The sequence below is a fragment of the Bombus affinis genome, chromosome 1, assembly GCF_024516045.1.
Source record: "Bombus affinis isolate iyBomAffi1 chromosome 1, iyBomAffi1.2, whole genome shotgun sequence".
Lineage (NCBI taxonomy): Eukaryota > Metazoa > Arthropoda > Insecta > Hymenoptera > Apidae > Bombus > Bombus affinis.
This window is the reverse complement of record NC_066344.1, coordinates 13,023,364-13,046,095: the sequence shown is the minus strand read 5'-3', so window position 1 is coordinate 13,046,095 and position 22,732 is coordinate 13,023,364. Positions and strand designations below refer to the sequence as shown.

At 32.9% G+C, this 22,732-nt stretch overlaps 4 protein-coding genes across 11 annotated transcripts; 3 read left to right on the top strand and 1 right to left on the bottom strand.

Moving 5' to 3' along the window:
- Positions 1 to 8: 8 nt before the first annotated feature.
- On the top strand, positions 9 to 2,099 carry LOC126921850 (actin-related protein 2/3 complex subunit 1A-A). Of its 4 annotated transcripts, XM_050733810.1 has the most exons (8): positions 9 to 127; positions 190 to 398; positions 467 to 511; positions 581 to 841; positions 920 to 1,210; positions 1,295 to 1,473; positions 1,548 to 1,817; positions 1,897 to 2,099. In XM_050733810.1, the coding sequence occupies exons 2-8, from the start codon at positions 368 to 370 to the stop codon at positions 1,933 to 1,935; spliced, it is 1,116 nt and encodes a 371-aa protein (XP_050589767.1). In that variant the 5' UTR covers positions 9 to 127; positions 190 to 367; the 3' UTR covers positions 1,936 to 2,099. The 4 variants fall into 4 exon arrangements, with proteins under 4 accessions (XP_050589767.1, XP_050589757.1, XP_050589777.1 ...); XM_050733800.1 differs by having other exon boundaries at positions 80 to 398; XM_050733820.1 differs by having other exon boundaries at positions 83 to 511.
- A 306-nt stretch (positions 2,100 to 2,405) lies between these two features.
- Positions 2,406 to 17,488, top strand: LOC126921789 (F-box/LRR-repeat protein 16). The gene is made up of 7 exons (XM_050733664.1): positions 2,406 to 3,499; positions 8,793 to 9,151; positions 11,172 to 11,465; positions 12,008 to 12,299; positions 13,141 to 13,336; positions 14,706 to 14,854; positions 15,582 to 17,488. Exons 1-7 carry the CDS (start codon positions 3,403 to 3,405, stop codon positions 15,728 to 15,730), a joined length of 1,536 nt encoding a protein of 511 aa, XP_050589621.1. The 5' UTR covers positions 2,406 to 3,402; the 3' UTR covers positions 15,731 to 17,488.
- On the bottom strand, positions 15,458 to 22,712 carry LOC126921896 (DNA-directed RNA polymerase III subunit RPC8). 5 transcript variants are annotated; one of them, XM_050733911.1, is made up of 8 exons: positions 22,407 to 22,712; positions 22,014 to 22,205; positions 18,346 to 18,432; positions 18,078 to 18,261; positions 17,867 to 18,007; positions 17,673 to 17,794; positions 17,490 to 17,557; positions 15,458 to 15,804 (listed from the first exon to the last, which is right to left on the bottom strand). In XM_050733911.1, exons 2-7 carry the CDS (start codon positions 22,104 to 22,106, stop codon positions 17,504 to 17,506), a joined length of 681 nt encoding a protein of 226 aa, XP_050589868.1. In that variant the 5' UTR covers positions 22,107 to 22,205; positions 22,407 to 22,712; the 3' UTR covers positions 15,458 to 15,804; positions 17,490 to 17,503. The 5 variants fall into 5 exon arrangements, with proteins under 5 accessions (XP_050589868.1, XP_050589877.1, XP_050589886.1 ...); XM_050733920.1 differs by having other exon boundaries at positions 17,673 to 17,752; XM_050733929.1 differs by having other exon boundaries at positions 17,673 to 17,737.
- LOC126921871 (ribosome biogenesis regulatory protein homolog) lies at positions 18,829 to 20,289 on the top strand. The gene is made up of 5 exons (XM_050733867.1): positions 18,829 to 19,004; positions 19,074 to 19,332; positions 19,410 to 19,711; positions 19,813 to 19,986; positions 20,056 to 20,289. Exons 1-5 carry the CDS (start codon positions 18,856 to 18,858, stop codon positions 20,189 to 20,191), a joined length of 1,020 nt encoding a protein of 339 aa, XP_050589824.1. The 5' UTR covers positions 18,829 to 18,855; the 3' UTR covers positions 20,192 to 20,289.
- Positions 22,713 to 22,732: the final 20 nt, after the last annotated feature.

The following is a 22,732-nucleotide window of genomic DNA, read 5'->3' as shown; positions in this document are numbered from 1 at the left end:
CATATGATCATGTTAGTACATGAAGTTAACCCAAGTATACAATATCTACTATGATAGGAACGAAAGAGGAAGGAAAGGAAAGGAAAAGAAAAAAGAAGGAAAAGTGTGTTTCGTTTGAAGCCTCTTAGTAAGCATAAGTAGTCTCGTCAGTCAAAGAGTAAAAGACTTCTGAACAAGGCCGTTTATTAGACAGATCAGACGTTGGAATTTGGAATAACTATGATTAATAAAGTAAAGAGAGAAGAGTAAAGTCAAGACTGAAGTAGAGTGGAGACTTTGGAGATTTGTGTATTTGATGTGCATCCCTCTGGTGGCGAGTATAGGAGGGCCGTCATAACATTAATACATACGTGACCGCACCCGTTTTATGTGGTTATGTGTGGTGATTCATAGATATTGTATGTAAAATTTATTGAATTCCTAAGGTAAAAAATATAATACAAAATGACAGAAGTTCATAACTTAGGTGTTGACGCTATCAGTTGCCATGCTTGGAATAAAGACAAAAAAGGTTTGACATTTGTTTGACGCGTACAGTACCCTTGCCAATCAATGATCAGAGTTAATATATTTTTTACAGAAGTGGCCATTTGTCCAAATAACAATGAGATCCAAGTTTACAAACGCACGTCGAGTGGTTGGAAATTGTTACAGAATCTACAGGAACATGATATGCATGTTATGGGTATTGATTGGGCACCGAATACCAATCGAATAGTAACATGCTCCGCAGATAAGAATGCATACGTTTGGACACAGGAAGGGGATGGAAAGTGGAATCCCGCATGGGTACTTTTAAGAATAAATCGTGCAGCAACATGTGTAAAATGGTCACCATTAGGTATGAGCCAGCTGAAGTGTTGTTGATTTGGATTTGAATAAATGTAAGCTGAAAAATTGCTTGCTTCCTTCTCTGTAGAAAATAAATTTGCTGTTGGATCTGGAGGTAGAGTAATAGCTGTTTGTTATTTTGTTTCTGAAAACAATTGGTGGCAGTGTAAGCATATAAAACGCCCATTAAGGTCCACTGTAACTACAGTCGATTGGCACCCAGATAATAAAGTTTTGGTTGCTGGATCCACTGATTATAAAGTTCGTGTATTTAGTGCATTTATTAGTGATATGGAAGATGCACCTGGTAATGGTCCATGGGGTCACAGTAATACTTTAGGAACATTACTCGCCGAATTCCAGAATACTCCTAATGGAGGTAGAGAAGTATTCTTTTTATTACAATGCTAATAGAAATCTTATAGTCATATTTATTAATCATTTCCTTTCTATTTATACTCAGGAGGTTGGATACACTCTGTTGCATTTAGTCCTTGTGGCAATAAAATTTGTTGGGTAGCACACAATTCATCAATTTGCATTGCAGATGCTACTAAAGGAAATGCTGTTATACGATTATATACAGAGCATTTGCCATTTTTATGTTGTGTTTGGATGGGGTCCAATTCCATTATCGCTGTGGTATTTATTTATATTTTTAACTGCGATAATTTTCATTATAAATATATAACTCATGAATTAAATAATTCCTCTAGGGACATAGTTGTATGCCTATGCTGTATTCTATAGACGATAATGGTCAACTATATTTCGTATCAAAATTAGACAATACACAGAAAAAGGAGGCTGCTGGTTTGTCCGCTATGCGTAAATTTCAATCGTTAGATCGCCAAGCGAGAACCGACACGAACGATAATGCCTTAGATAGTATACATCAAAATACTATCAACTGTGTGCGCAAAGTATCAGATAATGAATTTAGTACGAGCGGTTTAGATGGTCAATTGGTAGTTTGGGATCTCAAGGTAAATCTTATCTCTATACCTTTTTTTTCACATCTATATAATTAATACAAATATGCTAACAATTTAATTTATAATTTAGCTTCTGGAAAATTCTATTGCTGGTCTCAAGATAGCATAAGTAAAATCTTTTTTTATATCAAAGGAAGACGGAAGATGTTACATCAACTGAAAAGATGTATAAATGTTAAATCTGAAACGAAACGAAAGAAAATATACAATTTCTCATTAATACTTCAATTATATCAATTACTCCTATACAAAATACATTATATTTTTAGCTAATCACTTGTCGACATGTGTAGATAAATTAATATGATTCCCTTGCCTTGTGATCCACAACTTTAATTTAAACTTAAAATTTTAACGCGTCAAATCGCATTTGCTAAATTCCTCTACCTCCTCCTTACGTCATCTTACACACTGTTGCGATCAATGCAATGCTCATCTCGGATCGTCGACTGGTTTGCATAGTTTCAGGCGACCCGATAAGTACGGTGGTTCACTGTTTGTCAGGCGTAAAAGGTTGGTTCGCGCCTGGAAACCACACGGTCTCGTGCGGCTTGAGTGGGGGGCAGCCGGACAAGTTCAGCACGAATATCGATTCAGTCTCGCACAAACCACCCCCATGTACCGTGCCCGTTGCAGCAGCTCCACCTTCTAACTTTGTTTTTCGCTCGGTATCATGACTGGTACATAAACAGAGAAGGAAAGAAAGAGAAGCACCGCGGTGAAGAGGCTGTGTGCATAGTGCACATCGTGCTCTACGAACGGGAAAAGACTATAGTGGCGCGTTCAATTATTTCGACAACTATTGTGGGGATGTATTAGACGCGAATAAACCAGATCATCGTCGATAGAAATGTCTGTGCCGATGATGCTTATCGATTCGACAGCTAGTGTTGAAGAGGCATTCCATCATTTGTACAGTTTTTAGTGAGGTGGTCAAGTTTATTACATAAACTCGAGTCGTGATTAACGAACGTGATATTTTGTTCGTTTTATACGAAGAATATTAGTCGTCGAACGTATACTTATATCATATTGTGACGTATCTTCGTCATTATCTATTTTTTCCATTTCTTTTTCTTCGTTCTGAACTATCGTCTCCTTTCGTTTTTCTGACATATAAATCTTTCGTCAAACGGTTCACGCGACTGTCACGAGCTGTCGATTAAAATAGATCTTTCCAGCAAAACGTTCCGTCATCGATTCGCTGCATGCGACGAGCTATCTCGAAGGGTTGCGTTTCGTTCTCCTTGGCTACGCGCGCTGATATACCTGATAAATTTAGAAAGCTGTTGAACGTTATGATCGAACAACTTTCATGGAATTAACGATTGACCTTATGTGCTGGAGGAACCCGTTATTGTCGTGAAAGCAGCCGGACGTTGCGAACGCAAAAAGAAGAACCGAAACGCAGGAAAAAACAGGAGAGTGGTAGAGGAACCGTGCAAAACTCGAAGATTGAGTTTTGTTTCCGTGGCTGTCGAATATGAAACGTTTCAACCACGGTCACGCGCGTCCCTACTTGTCTTGACTACAAGTCGTGGCTGAGCAAAGGGAGTGCGCCTCCGCTTCTTGAGAAATGTCTTCGATATCAGCGCAGGGGGTCGTCGAAAGAGCCAGCGCCGAGTTGACCAAAAGAATCAACGGTCTGGGGCTAAGAGCGTCTAAACATCATGGTTGGTGAATTAATTAACATTATTTTTTTTTCTTGTAGTACGATATAGGACTTGAAGATACTTAGAGGAATCATACCTCAGATATGTATTTAAGGAATTTGGAAAAATGGATTGATCGAAGAGATTGAGGAATTACCGAGTATTTAAATGTGATTCTTTTTCAACCGAGTCGATCTGAAATTCTTAAAAGTATTTGTTAACATTGAAATACATGAATTTTTAATACATTATCAAGAAATGAGAAATACGATCAGAAACATTCTTTTGTGATTTTCATCTTTAAAATTATTAACGTTCTGTATCTTTTATTTTTAAAATGATTAACCTTTCTACTAAATACACAATTCAATATGGTATTTATCAAGCTTTCAAGCTATTGAATAACTTGCTGAGCAATAAACTCATTCGAGTAAAGACGATCCTCTAATTATTTCAAGCAACTTGTAACTTATTTTATCCTTCATGTGAATGGCTCGAGAATAATTTTAAATCGATACCTAATTTGGAATTGTCTAGCTTCATCCTAACTTAAACAAATAGTTCATAATCGTCGATTCTTTTAAAGAGAGCCTCGACAGAATGTTATTACCAATTAATATTCTTTCTCTTCCTGCCCTTTTTATTCGTTGTTTCATCGTGCTGGAATCTTAAACAGTCGCCGAAGCGGGGCGATCGACGAATTTGGCCAGCCATTATTGCGTAATCACAAATACCAATTGATTTCTGTTAAACCGCAACCCCGAACCGCTCCTTGGACAACGTTTCTTAATTCTGCATTATACAACATTACCCGATGCATCGTATGTTCGGTGTTGTCCCGGCGATCTTCGTCCGGAGCGCTCGTTAAAGCGGCCACCAAGTGCTTTTAGTCGCAATCTGAACTGCAATGGAATCGATAGCATTCGTCCTCATGCACGTGAAAACGTAGAACTTAACCATCTTGTAATCTTTTACCTTGCATTCTATTTTCTATTTGCTTGAGAATTTGGGAAAGATATACATACATACATCATTCGTCTTCAATTTTGTGTGTTTTTTCTTTTTATGATATTTTTAACGAGTTTATCAATCTTTTCAGTGTAACTTATACCTTTACAACGTTATATCTTTTATGTATTTTTTATGGATGATTTGAGGTTTAATTTCGAATCTCATTTAGAGGTTAACCTTATGATACTTATATCTAAAATCTAGTATCTAAAACTAGAGCTTAAGTTTTAATAAGACACTGTTAGGCCTCGTGTATTGTTGAAAAATATGGCAAAGATGTTGGATCATTGTCGGCTGAAATATGTATTTAACTTCAACTTATCCTGGTTTCCTATGTTTCGTATATGAATATTAATCATCTCAACTATAGTCATACTAATTTAATTTCATTTACTACTGGAAGTATATTTCTAAGAAGTATTACTCTCGAGTATCTTTTCTATTGAATGCTAGTAGGATATGAATATCTGATACATTTGTTTATTTTGGATATACATTTAATACCAATTTCCAAAAACTGTTGAAATTAACAATGGCTAGTTAATAATGAAACATTATAGCTATATATGTACTGTGTATGTAGTGTATCATATTGTGCAAAAAGTATATTTAAAATATACTTCTAATTAAAAAATAAACTTATATAAATAATATAAAAGTATATAGAAAAATATATTTATTAAAAAATTAGTATACAACATAAATAGCCATCTTAAACATATAATAAGAGGTTAAGATGACTGCACTGAATATCATGGCTTATTAATATAATGAATAATTAACTGTTTAAATAGTTTTGTAATCTCTGTGAAATACATATTTACATTAAATATCTTGTAGCATCCATATACACTTGCGAATTTGTTCCAAACTTTATCAATACAATTATCATAATCACGCCTTGTTACAATACTAATGACATTTCAAAATGTTTCGTATAACACATAACATACTCATAAAAAGTCTCTACAGATATTCGTTCAATTCGTTTGATTTCGTGCGCTATTGTAAAGGCAATAATAATGCAGTCATAAATGATCAGGCATTGTATGTTTTGAACGTGACACCTGAATTTATTTCAACCGTTGTTAATTGTGGTTAATTGTTAGCACGAGAACATCGTATCGATTGACATGACTAGGTCGACGATTCACGGACCGGAAATATCGGTGAATCGGCGATTTGTCGTGTCTGACGAACACGAGAGCCCGAGCATCGGGTTTGCTTGAATGGGAATCCGGGAGACAAAAGGCAGCGTACGCATGCCGGTTTTCATACGGCCGAGAAGTCGCGACAGAGCAAGAGATTTATTTTAACGCGTAAAATAGGTAATCACCGTGGCGGCTGGATTGCCGCCAGAGCCCCTGCACGACTGATAAAATTGCGGCAGATCAGCCAAACCCCTCCTCTCAAGCAATTAATCATTCGTTACTGTATCATCGCATGATCATCTTTGTTTCTTCAAACAAAAACCCAAAACCATCTTCTTAATCTTTTTCGTAAAATTTAGATGCTGCAAGAAAATAAATAGGATTAGATGATGAACATCATTCGATTCTCTATTTTTTTATTTTGATTATCTACGAAGTTTAGATTATTATAAATTATATTATACGAATGTGAAGGAATTACTCTGAGATCGAAGATTAGAAATTTTGTTTATTGTACGTCTATATTTGAAATGAAATAGAGCTTTTCTTGTTTTTTTAAATTAATATAAAATTATTGTAATTCTATATAGATACATAGTTACCTGTCATTATATCATAAAATTATCATATTAATATAATTTCAACTTCTCTGATTCAAATGATATTCATTTTATAAATATAAAATTTCTTTCATGTTTGAATTTAACATAGAGAAGAAAATAAAAGGTTGTTCGAGACATTTGTAATAATTTTCATATTACATCTTGTTAATTCGCCATCTGAAAAACAAATTGTTACATTAAAGACAATTGGACCAATAAGTATTAATAAATCCCCATATTTTCATGTCCTCAATAAAGATCTCTGCAGGGAATATCTATTTACATTACACGTGGAACTGATCAATACTGGCTATAAATTTGAAGTGTCGTGGCGTATAGAAAATTTTTGTCACGCTGCAACGAATTTTATTCGAATCGGAAACATTTTTCGACAATCTATTCGATACATTCTTTCGATTGCGAATACCGGTGAAACTATCATTCGATGAACTTATCGATCGAGCTACATCTCGCGATAGAATAGATGTGATGCGAGATACGTTATTGTTGTTCGATAGATGAGTTGGATAAGAGAGCAGAATTGTAATTTAACACGTTGACTGTCACATAAAGTTTATATATTTTTCTCTAGAAGTCGCAATAGATTGAAATATGCTACAACATAACATTTAATTTCTATATTAATTACAATATTTCCATACATACATTACAATAGAAAATTATATTATATTCGCGCATTCTTTTCTGATAACATTATTTAAATCATCCATATTGTTGAAAATTTGTTAACCTATGAGATTAATCTTGTACCAATTATTTTAAAAAATTTAGTAACGTGATTCATGGATGACTAGACTGCGGATTTTTACGCATTTGTGAGAAATGCTAAAGTGCAATAATGCACAGAATGTGAATAATTTACAAAAATGTATGAAATATCCAGAGTATAAGAGTCTCTATATTATTTAGCAGGTAAAATAATTTTTTGCTAAAGTTTCTTTTATCATACATATAAAACTATGAATTTACATATAAATCCGTAGTATACCAACTGCGACTATCGCCGTAGCAATCAACGTGTTAATCGTAGGTGGGCACAATTCGCGGGGGAAAAATGCTTGCCATGTGATAGAGAGATAGAGACAGGAAATAGAGATGTACCCGGAGCCAAATGGGACATACAGTTCGAAAATAAAACGAAAATAACTTGTCGCATCTTCGCAGCAAGTTTACCTTTACAGAAAAGCCTTTAAAGACATACTCTCCAGTCCTCATTACAAGCATGGATCTTTAAAAATTATATTGGATATAGAAACTTGTTTTAAACACCTTTATCTACACATAATATTTTTAATATTTTTATAATAGAAAAAAAGGAATTCTTTTGTATGTAAATGCTATTTTATGACAATTTATTTAATGTATGTAATTGTAGTTTATTTCAACTTATAGATTGTTTTAAAAATATTACTTGAATAATCGAAGAACTATTTGATCATTGAAAGAAGTTTATGTTTTAGATTATTTCTATAAACATCGATACGGAATCCTTCCTTCTAAGGAGACAAAGAACACCTTTGTATTGTTGATAATATGATGCCAATTTTTTTTCAATGGGAAAAAAGAATTATTTTGAATTCTTTTGTAATATATTTGATAGAGGTGATTATGATTTATTCAAATTGATAAATTTAAAATATTTTCGTGGAGTTCCCTGTAAATCAATGATTATTGAAAGGATAGTTCATCCTAAATTTAACTTACAGGCAAACATCGTGGATATTTAAATTCATGAACAACATAGATTTGTTCCTGCAAACGAATGTTTCATATATAGATGTTCGATTATGAGTGTTTATAATCGAGAAAGTAAATATTTCTTTAAAGGAATTTACGAAAGCCTTTAACCTGGAGGAGCCTTCTGAAACCTAACAACTTTCAGCTTTATCGAGTCGATATTTCCTCTACACCGTTCCAAACGACTATGATAATACATTCATAAAAGTTTTAGAAGTCATCAAGCAATTCATAAATTATGTAACTCCTAGTCATTCTTAATAATCCCATTTAATCGCCTGTTTGATCCAAATGGACTATTGTATAATAATATTGGATGCAAAAACCATCTTAGGACACTCAGGATAAAACATTTCAATAGATTCTTTACTCTCTATTATATTTATTTTCCAAATTTTGTTATTTATCTTTAATATTGACAAAATTTAAAAATGTTAGTTGGCAAAGCATTATAGAAGTCAGGAGTATAGAAGAAGCAATGATTTGCAAATTTTTAAGAGAATAAAAAATCTCTAATAGAAAATAAAAAAGACAAATTTAATAAGAGGTATAAAATTGATTGAAAATATATTGAATTTTTTAACTATTGAACTATAACAAATAGTAATATTATTTATATAATTAATACATGCAATACATAACATAAATGAAAAGAAATTAATCCTAAATCTGGTGATAAAAGAAATACAATTATTATTTTGAATATTAAACAATCTCTATTGAAACGTATTAGGTATCAATTGGTAATTGAGACAAAGGATGATGTTTAAATAAACCATGGGAATGTTTCAGGTGGGGGAAAGGCGAGCGTCATGGAACGCGTTACGCACGTGTTCTGCGGGAGCGGCGGTGTTCCGTACACGAATTTGCAGAGCGCGAATAATGCGAACGCAACCCCGGAAAAGCCAAGCAGGAGCGTGCCAACGTCGATGAGCAACATGCCTTCGGTGAACAACAAGAGCCTGAGCAACGTCGGTATACCGGGCAGAGCAAGGATATCGAGAAATCGAGGGAAGAATGTGCCGTTGGCGAGCGGTGGAACGGGCGGATACGTCGCGCCCACCACGTGGGATCAGCTGATGCAAGACGATCATTTCCTCAGTAAATTCTTCCTCTACTTCACCGCCATCGAGAGAAGGATTTTGGCTCAGGTGCCAGCGATTAAACGATCGTTATTAATCTAACTTGCAACAGACTTGCACTCATCTTTGTTTCTTTCTTTTTTTAACATGTTAACATGTTCCGTCCTCGGTGAGAAGTAAGATAAGTTCGGTCGAAAGAATTACACTAGAATATACAATCAAAGAGGAATAGCGCTTATATCGAATACCTGATACATACTTTGTTATCTTCTTTTCTATTTGTTTTGTTTGGGAGCAGCTAAGAGGATTGTATAAAATACTGTATGACATACATAGGACAGAAAGTGATTCCCTATGCGAAAGTACGTCAAAAACGTAGAATAATAGCTTTTCGTTGAAGGCACAGTATTGAAGAGAATGGATTTTGAGAATTTATTACGTAAGATACAGTTTATAAGGAGAATTTGTATAATAGAAGTTCGCTGATTTTTCTGCCACTTATGATACTTAGTTCAAATAATGTGAGTTTAGGCTCAGATAAGTAGATTGTGGACAGCTAAAATTTTATTTTACTATTATTGACGAAATGAAGTATTGTTAATGAAACTATCCACTGTACTTTCTTGAATCTAACTACTCGTAAAAGTCGCGCAGATTTTGTATAGAAAAGTAATGGGTATTATAGTATCTCTTGACCTTAAAATTAATTCTCGGATAAAAAAATTTCACTTGATACTACTAATTTAATTTTGCATACGGAATCCTCTTGTATAATATTGTTTCCATAATACTTTTGACTGTACTCTATATATTGCTGAAGCTTTTAATTCTATTGGAAAAGTAGAATGCGCTCAATCCTCAATTCTTGGCATTGATTCGCTGTGGAATTGAAGATAGTAAGGGTTGACGATGTGGATTAGATAATAATCTTTTCACGGTCGTGCAAGATGATTCTTCTTGGTCGTAAAATAAATCACTTGTGATTAAGGAAAGTCTTGTTGCGAGATGCTTTGTTAAATGACATATTTGTTTAGCAACGGACGTCAGACTTCTTGGCTATCGACTTGTGTACATACATACGTCGTGGACTCGGGCTGATTTACTGATTTATGGTTGGAAACGCTGTTCAATTATAAATAATAGTATCAGAAGCCTTTTCATACTGGTCGAATGATCTTTCACGGGAGATTAGACTGATATACGATCTTGCATATATCTTATACAAGGTTCTTAACTGTCATCTGGTTCTGATTCTAATATTGGTTTAGATAATCTATTAAATTAAATTGTTAAATTTTAATTCGGATTATTTAATTTTAGGGTATTTAAATCCATTTCGTGTTTTAAAAAGTATAAAGTATTTTAGAATTAAGTAACTTAGTCCCAACTGTTAAGAGGATCGCTTATAACTTCACGATACTAGTTAAGAGTTAAGGATTTATGTCATAAAATTAAAGCATCATTCTATTCTCCTTGGGACAGTAAACATTGATTCTCTCATCTGCTTAGAACAGAACAATAAGCATATATAAATCTATAAATACATAATACAACTTATCTAGTTACTTAGACGCTCTAACATGATAGGATGAAAGGAAAAGTCTCTTAACAATACTGTTCAAGATTTAAACAGACGTTACCCCACTTTCTTTGAACGGTATATTAATATTGATTCAATCTTGATGCAGTTTTTATATAAGACGTCTATTCCAGGATGTCCGTCCCACAGGGTTCTACGTAGACTTTGCCAGCGTACCTCGATTAAAAATGGAAGCAATGCGTGCGCATTCATAAATATTTTATTAAGCAGTTGTTACAAACATATGAAATCATCCTGGCAAAGGTTTTCTAGAATAACTTGCAAACCTAAAAATAAAACGGAAAATCTAACAACATTGAGATTCCACTTCCATGATTCTTAATTTATTCCATGGCGAATCGAGTACCCGTGAATTTTTCAACATTGATGTACATTTCAATTTCTTAAAATTTTGCATCTTTGAAATATCTTATAATTTTAAAATCTTCTATTCGTGAAATTTTATATTTCTAAAAATATACAAAAATGTAACGATTCGGTGATTTACAGGTGTGCTTAAGATGGCGAGATATACTTTATGCGCGACCTCGACTCTGGGCAGGCTTAGTGCCCGTGGTGAGGTGTCGTGAGGTGCGTGCCATGCCTCCTAGTTCACGCACACGGCTTTACGCCTCCTTAGTTAGAAGAGGCTTTCATTCGTTGGTTCTTCTCGGCGCATCGGATGAGGATATCCCGGAACTGACGCACGGATTCCCATTAGCGCAGAGAAATATTCATTCGTTATCGCTTAGATGTTGCGCCGTTACTGACAGGGGGCTTGAAGCTCTCTTAGATCATTTACAGGTATATAAATACACATGACTTTCCTTAATACAAAACAACCATTAAATTTAAATATTTCACTTAAAAAATGAGCATTATTACCTTTTGATTGCAGATTAAAGTTACAACAGATTTTTACTGGTGTATAGTACGCAAGAATTAATTGAATTTTTCTTTCAGAAATGAAAATTTTTTATTCTAAATGTTTCGTTTATGTTATATTAAAAACTTACAATGAAAAAGTACGTTGGGGATGAACTTTCTTTCAAGGTTATTTTTTCCCAACTTCTAAAGTTGAAAAATCAAAAATATTTGAAACATTCTGTACGATCCAAATATAGACATTTAAATCAACTGTTTTAAAAATGTTGATTATGCATATCTTGTTGTTTAAATAAATAAACTACTACAGACTTCATTCTTGTTTTCAAAACTTTCAAACAAACTACTATTTTCTATCTTTTCTTCTTTATATCACTCATTTATTAGATACAGAGTAAATTAATGAGTAGATATTAAGGCAAGAGGGAGTAGAAATTTCTCTAATGTTTTTATATTTTTAGGCGTTGTTCGAGCTGGAATTAGCTGGTTGCAACGAGATAACGGAAGCCGGCCTGTGGACTTGCTTGACACCTAGAATAGTATCGCTCTCCTTGTCGGATTGTATTAATGTGGCCGATGAAGCTGTCGGTGCTGTCGCTCAATTGCTGCCGAGTCTCTACGAGTTCTCGTTGCAAGCTTACCATGTAACCGATGCCGCTCTTGGATATTTCCACGCCACTCAAAGTAGCTCCCTTAGTATCCTCAGGCTGCAGTCCTGCTGGGAACTCACTAATCATGGTGTAGTCAATATTGGTAAGGTGCCTTTGTTTTGAAATCTTGCGTTGTAATGTTATTCGTATTTTGCTTCGAATAAGACATTTCGTATGTCTTTCGATTAAAGTATAAGACATAGATTTTAAATAAAAATTGGAGCAAATATTCATTTGGAGTGTTTAGTAATACAAAATCAATATAACATAAAAGAGGGTCATATTACGAAAAGTTATTTTTGAATACAGTATCCACACTTTTAGTTATTTATGTTTTACTGTAGTATGAAAAAAAATAAAAATTGAAAAATTGACATATATATCAATAAAAAGTTGAGCAATGTTCACTGTTGTGATAAAATGACAAATTGTCTTCCACTAAAGTCACTCGAGGTGTCTGATATTATAACATGGTTGGATATAATAAGAATAGGTACTAATTAGTCTTTGAGTTATCATGTTAGTTATTATAGTGGTATCTTCGTTGTATATGTATAGTAAAAAATACTCCAACATAACTCAAGACGTTAACGTCGCGTAAAACGGGACAGTTGCAAAATCGTTTTGCTAGGATCCAGGTAGAAATAATTCTTGATGACGATACCGTGAAATTAAGTCAGGTGGTGCACGCATTCGACCATTATAAATTTAGAATTAAGGAACACCGCTTTATTTAGCTTTCAAGCTGTCAGCAACAGCTCAGACTCATGCTTCTAAGTGAGTACACGTAGCTACTTCGAGGACAACGACCAGATGTCGTTATTTATATGGTAGTTTCGTATTTCTCTGTAATAAGTTAATGAAAAAGATTAAAAAAAAAGAAAAAGAAAAAAGAATCTTAGAGAGTGTATAATGTATTCTTCATTTTCTGTCTTATCTTCCAGTACATTCCTTGCCCAATCTGACTGTCCTGTCGCTGTCCGGATGCAGTAAAGTAACAGATGATGGCGTTGAATTGATAGCAGAAAACTTATCCAGGCTTCGTTCATTGGATCTGAGCTGGTGTTCGAGAATCACCGACGCGGCTCTAGAGTACATTGCTTGTGATCTGAATCACTTAGAGGAGCTCACATTGGACAGGTGAGAACAGTTTAATTATTATAGGACTTAACATAAAAAGGAATCCAAAATTTTTTAAAGTTTCGTACAAAAAACGATGATAAAAAATGTATTAAGCAAAACATTAAATATTCAATAATGTAAATCAGTTGAAAAAAATTGCAACGTTGGTTTCCAATGAGTTAAGAGAAAAGGCATTCAGCTGCAACCGACGAAAATGAAGAGGCATACTTCTCTTTTTCTTAACTCTTCTTTTAAATCGCGCTAAATGACACTGCGACCCACCGCGGTGAATCCGTACGATCCATTCATGTTCTACATACTAAGCGCGTTAACAAGCATTCTATTTACGATCAACTATTGTGCAATACGTCCATGAATCAGCGATCGTCGATGCATTCAGACGCCTAAGGAGACGAACTAACAATCTAGCAACATATCGGGTGGCTATAGGAGATTATATATATATATATATAGAATATACAGTTGTTCTAAGCGATACAGCGAAGTTCTAACTGATGACATTCACAGTCACATCCAAACACCTTGATTTTCAAATTGCAAATGATTTATCGGTCGATAAAAATTTCTGGAACTTGTTTTTCGAATAGTACACTATAGGATACATTTTTTTAAATATACAGCAGAACACACTATATCTTTTACTTTTATCAACTATACACTCTTGTCCATAATTCATTCGCCACTTGTTAATCCTAAACATAATATTTATTAAAATAGATTTCTAATAATATCTTCAAAACATAGTATAATTTGGTTTTCTTTCAATACATATGACTTATAAACTTGTCAACTTCATTTTTGTAATTACAAAATTCATTTGTCTTTGTCTTAAATATATGTACTAATAAACTTTCGATAATTTATGGATAGGAGTGTATGTCGTTTTCGAACTTGGACTCGAATGATTTGGCTTCGTTTTCATGCCAATTTGTCATGAATGGAGACGTTAACGAATCTACGATGAACAGAAAACGATCATTAAATAATTTGGCGAAGACGTCGTGGATCATTATAGATCCTTCCTTTATTATCTTAAAGTTTCTAATTATGTAATCATATAATCTTTAATTTAGAAAGTGAAATAATAATGTGTTGCTGCTATAGATTTCTCAATCTATAAATCTATGATAAATGCATAATTTAGATATAATTATTACATATATAGATATTACAGATATAGATATTATTATTAATTTAGAAATTAGATTAAAATATAAGGATAAAGATTCATTTCTAGGAAAGAATGATATCATGAAAAATATGAATCGAAAAGGAACGAAAAAAATGAAAAAATTGCAAAGCTTTATATTAAGAGAAGAGTCGAAGCGAATAGTTTGTTAAACTTTTCTTTCTTCACCTCGCGTAGATGTGTGCATATCACAGATATAGGCGTGGGCTACATTTCCACAATGGGATCATTGAGCGCATTGTTCTTGAGATGGTGCATACTACTTAGAGACTTTGGACTTCAGCACTTGTGCGGCATGAAATCCTTACAAGTACTCTCCGTGGCAGGTAAGATCAACCTAAACCCTGCTCTATATGTCAACCTACATTGCACATCGAAATTTAAAGAATAAACTTCACCGTCCCCCCTTTCTCAAAGATGAACAATTATTGAACAAATGTTATTTCCAAACATTTACCCTTTTTTTCATATATAAATAATTGACCAATGGTCTTATAATATTTCACAAACAATTAAAAAGTATTAAAATTTACCTTTCAAAAATTTATCTATTTCTATTAAGTTATCCGAAAAGTTCCTTTCGGTTCATAAGGTGATAATAGATGAAAAACAATTTCTGTTTTATATTATTTTATTGAATTAGGTATGATCCATTTCGTTCTATTTCTATTATTATTCTATTATTCTATTATTGTTCTATTTTATTGTTTCTATTATTATTATTATATAATTAATTATTATTATTTCTATTATGTTCGTGCATAATTCAACAAACTAATATAAAACAAAAAACATTGTGCGTCTATTATTTCCTTATAAAACGAAAGAAACTTTTCGGCCAACCTAATATGTATCAATTATTGATGAAAAATCTTACATTCTTCCACAAAGAGAAAAAAGGTATTCAAAAGAATTAAGGAGTTAAGAAATTTGAATCATTGATCAATGGATCAAATTTATCTCTTTGTATAGATAAACTTTTTTATTTATACTATTTCACAAAGGAGAAAAGGTAAAAATTCATTTCTATTAAAGAACATAAATTTTTCACAGGGTGCCCATTGCTCACAAGTAGCGGATTATCGAGCTTGATTCAGCTTCGACATTTACACGAGCTAGAGTTAACTAATTGTCCAGGAACGTCTCAAGAGCTGTTCGATTATTTGCGTGAACACCTACCGCGCTGCCTAATCATCGAATAAATGACGCTTCGTTGGGAGCAGGGCAGCAGTTCCAGCAAATTCCTTTGCGTTCCACACAGAAGACGTTTCAATTCCTATAGAACGAGACGATAACATAAAAAAATGTTTCACGTAAAGCAAATTTAGAAGCAATATTTAGAACGAAAAAGAGTACTGACTACGAGGGGAGAAGACGATGCGGATACCGATAGGAAAGAAGCAATTGACGTCCATACACAAGCAGTACCGCAAATTATTGTTCTCTCTTGTAACAACAAAGGATATAAAAAATGAAAAAAAAAGGATATATAAGAAGAAAAAAAGAAAAACACTAGCCCTAAAAACATGCAAACATGTTAACACTAAGATAGCGCGTAGACATTTTTAATACACCAGAGCTCCTGTATGAATCGCACTCCTTTCTCGCCGATGCTAGAACTTCTGATCGGATCGTATATACGGTTCGATTAGTTTTGTTCTTTCCTTTTTCCTTTTTTGCATTTTTCGTCGAAACGCGTTTGAAAAAAAATATGTAAAAAAAAAGAAATGCAAGAAAAAAAAAAGAAAATGCAGAAAAGTATGCACCTCTCGATAAATCGATATCTTATATGGAGTCTCATACGTCGCCGCTTGATAATAGAGAAAACAGAAAACAGAAAGCAAACGAAGAGGCAGTTTAATTATAGTAGGTTCTCGTTAAAACGGAGAAAAGAAATGAAAAAAAGATATATAAAAAGACGTAGACATTGTACGACGAAATGACACGACAGACTCAACAACAGTTAGAACTGTGATAAATTTTTATTATACGTATGTTGTTCTACTTTGACTATATACATATGTTTAGGGCGTTGTTTAAACCTGCTTCGTTTAAACCTTAAACGTTTTAAGGATGCGCGTAATTATCAACGCGTTAGACGCGTTGCTTTCTTTGAGAGAAAAAAAGGTATAATAAGCAAGCTACGATCGTAATAAAGTGATTAAAACAAAAAGATAAAAGAAACCAAAAAGAATACAGAAAAACATTCCGGTTACGTGTTAACGAGAACTTTTATTTTACGAGACATCACAATCCTGCGAGTTTTTCATTTGTTCGACAATGTGTTGCTAAATAAACGAATGAAAAAAAGAGAAAAAAAACGTTAAAGATCATTGCACATGTATGTACTATTTAGAAGAAAAAAAAAGTTTTTAACTTATATTTTACCTATGTATATTCTGCTGTCATGTAATTAATATTTCCTATATTTAAGGCTTACATCTAGCTAAGTTCCCAATGTTTTTCATTAAATGTAATGATATATCGCAATATAGAAAAAAAAACGTATTTTACGTGTTTAATACTGTTAACTATATTTCGACGGTTATTTAAAACAAGTCGGTGTCAGATACACACTAATGATCCAAGTCAACATGTAAGGTATTGAAAGAGAATTTTACGCCGCCGTTGCAAAATAAGTGCAACGTTTTTATGTTCAGACTCGTACTACCGAATAACTTCTGCGTAACATTTTAGCATTAACTCAATTTCTGACCGAACTGAAATTATTTTTTGTGTGTTACCACATGTTTAGCACATAACGTCTTTGTATATATTGTACAAATATGCGGTTAATAATTCTGTTACCAATCAAAACTAAATATATAAAATATATCCGCACAGTCGAAATTCTATCGGAGGTCGGGTCGCATGCGACGCAGGTCATGGATGTAACTTATAAGAGTGATATATGATAACATGATGGAATGTGCTGTGAAATAAAAATTTATTGATCTGAACCTATTTTTGTACTCTTAGGTATTTTCCCACCAAGTGAGTAGTCCAAGTCCTGGCTCATCAATAGCAGCCTATAATACAAAAATAAAATAACCATTATTTTTCAGTATAATGCGCAATATATTATTATTTATATATGATTAATAATCAATATCTTAATCATACACCTAAAGTATAAATACCTACTCCTAAGGTATATGGAGGTGTATTTTTAGCTTCTGATTTCTCAGTCTCCCCAGACATATTTGGTCCTGTAGGTAATGCTTCTGTGAATGTTTCACTTATTACCCTGAATCGTATAATTTCTCCTAAAGTTTACAATTTTACTATCTTACGTATTCTTGTTTCATGAAGCAATCAAAGTTTTTAAGGTGATTTACCTGCATCCATAAATAAGTCATGTTTCTGACCATCTCCTGTATCATATTCCCATACCCATGCTTGTTCTATTTGATCAAATCTTGATGGATGTTGCAATTTGTTAGGTGGTATTACAATATCTTCAAAAAACCCTAATGTTACTGTAAACAATGTTTTTATGGTAAATAAATCATAAATTGAAGTAAACATTAATATTGCTTTAAGTATTACCATGAACACCATCAACACTACAGCTTCGTATCTTCCCTATTAGTATCTCTTCCATAAATGGACGGAACACAATGAAACGAAATACTACTTTGGTATGAGATGCACCATCCCCAGGAAAAATATATGATTCCTCAATTTTTGTAATATCATGAAGAGCAATACAAAGACCAACATCAAGATAAACCTTGAACAAATAAATTAATAATTCTATCTAATTCCATCGGTGAAATTTGGCTGCAAATATTTAAATGAAATTATGATATCTTACCTTGTTAGCTAATTTTCTATTAAGTTCATCTGTAATAGCATCATTTAATTTTCGCTTGAATTCCCATGGTGGAATTCTAACTGTGTCCTTTAATTCCGTGAGGACAAACATTAATGTATTGTATATGATAAAACGACTAAAATATAAATCTTAATATAAAAAAAAAATCTATTGTATCACTAACACAATATTTATCTTCTGATTTCGAGAAATATCTGAAAGTATGATTCCTATCATAGATTTTGCGTGCTTTAAAGAGAGTAAACCACCATTACGAATGCATCGAAAAAAACTATATTACTGTCAACATAACCTTTAACGCACGTGCTTTAAGCAAAGAAGTGCAAAACAAGACTTCTCATATTTTGTTTCGTGTATTTTGTCGTATATTTATAGTGACAGATGTAGTATAAATAAAAAATAAAACTGTTTGTGATTAAAACAAAGATAAAATTGAAAATTTTCTTCTGTAGATCATTTAGAATTTAAAATAAAGGAACAACCGATAGGATGGATGTTGTAAATTCAATTCTAGAAAATAGCACTCAGGAAAAAGATATACATAAATCCACAGAAGTAAATAAAGACGTGGAAATTGAGACAGACTTAGGAACTCTTTTAGCGTTAGATTATAATACTGTGGACCTAAAAGCATTAAAGTAATCTACAAATCCTTTCCATCATTTTTATTTTTGTATGATCTGCATATATTAATTAATGTTTTATAGATCACAGACCGAACAATATCTGAAAAGTTTAACAAGGGACAACGTGCAAATAGTTATTAATAAAATATGGGAACTTCCAATAGAACGTGTTGATGAGGTAATAGTAGCAAAATTGCCCAAACAGAAATTTGTATTACCACGAGCTCGACAAATCCCAAAACCAAAACCTTTGACAAAATGGCAACAATTTGCTAAAGAGAAAGGTATCAAAACTAAACGAAAAGGTAAATCTAAACTTAAATGGGATGAAGAACTACAGGTAAGTTACAAGTACTCCTCTGAAATAAATTTTAACTTGTTGATATAAGCTTTTATCATATCTTAATATTTTTGTAGAAATGGATACCTACTTTTGGTTATAAACATAACAAAGCCATAGAACAGAAGGAGTGGTTGGTAGAAGTTAATAATGAAGGTAAAGCTATGGAAGATCCATTTGCAGCTGCAAAGACAGCAAAGGAAGAAAGAAAGTCTAAGAATGAATTACAAAGACTGCGTAATATTGCCAAGGCAAAAAATATAAAAATTCCAAAGGTAGGACTTCCTACTAGGGAACATTTTCCTGATTCACAACAACTTTCACAAGCTGTGACTATTGCACGTACATCAACAGCATCTCTTGGCAAATTCCAAGATAGGTATATTTCATATTGTATCATTTAAAAATTAATCATAATATAGTTATAATTTAATATAAATTTATATAAAATTTATATAAAATTCCTATGATATTGTATAGGTTACCAAAAGAAAAAGATGCCAAGGGTATAGCCAAGCAAGTTCCAGGTATGAAAAGGAAAGCAGAAGAAATTCCTAAAAATTTACAGGAAGAAAAGAAACGCAATACTAATCTGGTAGACAGTATTCTGAAAAGTAACACTAAGATTCTTCGTGAAGACTTCTCTGTACCAAAGTAAATTTTCACATTTTTTTTACAAGATTTATTAGTATAGAAAAGATTGTAATTGAATGTATTTCACAGAACAACGCCAGCTAAAGTAAAAGAAGACAAGAAAAAAGGTAAAAAGGGAGTAAAAGCTAAGGGAGTAAAGAAACCGAAAGCAGGTAAAGGACAACGGAATATGAAGCGTAAAGTTGGAGGTAGAAAACGAAGATAAAAATTTGTTGGTATTATTTCAATCTCTCTAACTTCGGTTATTGTAACTTAAAAACCATAGTATTAAATATGTTGAAATAAATAATATCAATACGAAAATTTTGTGCTAGCTCCTAAGTAACTCCCAAATAGTTTTAAAATTGACATTCTACAAATAAGTCGAATTTATTTTCACATTACCGGCAAGCAATACCATTTTTTAAAAACTTAAATTATCATCTAATATTAAATAAAAGTGGTTTAAAAATATGACAAAAATACTTTATTCGTCCCCTTTCCACCAAAAAAAAAACTAATAAAAACTGCAGAAAAAATATAAAAGGAAGAAGATATAGTCAAGGTATAAAATTATATGCATACATAAAAATAAAATTAATCAAGGGTGAAGTATAATGAATCGCGAATAAAATGAACGAGTAGCATTACAAGTCGATAAGGCAGGTTGTCCCTTGGTCACAGAATCAGGGTAACGCGAAAAAGGTGAAAGGTCAAAAGCAGCACGGGATATCGACTCGGGATAGTCAAGAGGGCGAGGTAACCTGGTAGTGGGTGTAAGGGAGGGTAAGTGCGAAAGCTGGTTGCCCTAGAATCAGTAAGGGGTTCCACCCCGCATGTGATTTTATACATGCATGTTGCATGTGTACACGTTCAATGCCATTTGAACGAAACACAAACGCATTAGGATATCTTGCGCAATCTATAGGAATTGATATGATAACTACGTTCAATAGCGATGTTTCATTTTAATATCTTCATTCTTAACCGTACTTTCTCATCGTGGTCTCAATATTCTATTTTATATTATTTAAAAGTTATAAATAATCAATCTTATAGAATGTAGTATACTATTGCGGGTAAAATAAGGGCACATGGTTGAAGACGCAGTGGTATGATGTATTTCAGATTGGAAATGCATTATCCAACTCATATATCCTGTTTGATTATAATACTGTCAAGTTTGACATCCAATATTAGTTCAAATGCATATTTCAGTAAACGTAATTAAAAAAATATGAAAACTAAATAGTTTATTTCATTGATTAATTATCATAATATACGGTTTACTTTAAATATTTTTTATAATTTTAATCATAATATATGCATTTTGCAAACTTTGCATCCTTAAATTTCACATAAATGCATAAAAATCCGTAGCTGAATTATGATATATGAAGATAGCTAAATTTTCCGATATCGACCAAGAATCGATATATTCTAAAATAATAATTTGGTACCATAACTGTATCTGTAATACATATATGTTCATATTTTCGAAATTGGTCTTTGTCTACAAGATTCTACAGTAAGATAAAAAAACATTCGCCATGCTACTTGCTAAGCACAAATTATTATTTTCCGAGAAGCTGATTACTTTAGTTCGATTTTGTTATTTACTTAAGACCAGGAACCGAGCTAGACTAATATTTTACTGTCGATCATGTATGACTCTGATCATGTTTATCAGGTCAGTTATCCGGGAAAGTATGTTTCCAGGATATTTCTTTTCTCCTTTAACCACAAGAGAGATACAGATGTCTGACGCATTTATTTATTTTACATAACAAAACATAACTCCAGAACTCGCTCCACGTCAGTGCAGGAACTGGGAGGGTGAATACTGACGGCCAGTTAACGAAGCAAAATCCTGGCCAGTTACCGCGACACTACTGTATAGTTGTATACAGAAAAATCGAATGTTATTACGTCTACATGCGATAAAGCAAAACATCTTTGAAACTACTAACCTATATATTTACATATACGTAAATATATACTTTTTACAGAGAATTAATTGTGACTTCCTAATGAAACATATAACTCACATGAAAGCATCTTAGCTTTTCGTAAGTACAGATATTCAAAAAGACAATTGAAAGGCATATATAGGAAGGCGTTTCTGAAAGCTTCAGGAACATTCAGTACTCATTAAAACAAGGAAGAATACGTTTTAATAAACACGTCTACTGGATCCATGGGTATCGTTAGTTTCAAAATTATAAGTCGTTTCCACCAATCTATAATATATATTTAATATGACCTCCGCTCATTTCAACACACATTAAAGCTATTTTCTCATAGAACTATAATTTAAATAATGTAAAAGTAGAATGATGCTACACATAAACGGATGCTACAATAATAAAGTATGAAGGTATATTCTTCTGTTATTACTGTTGAATGATATCGTTACTACCATATCGCATTATATTACTTACTGTACGAGATTTAGATTATAATAACAGCGAACGACGAAACATTTGAAGATCGAAATGTATACACACGTAAGAATCTATATACATACATATTTGATTACTTCGACATATTTCATTCGTTAGAACACTGTGAGCATAGCCTAACTCGATAAATTGTAGTAGTTCTAGATAAAACAATATGACACTGAACTCTTTTATACAGGTTCACGGTTGAAGACGTCTCATAATTCCCAATGAAACCAAAGATATTTGGATCCAACATTATTAAGACTATTTATTCGTCTAGGCAGTACTACATCTCTTGAAATTTAACCCTGAGTTCCTGAAAG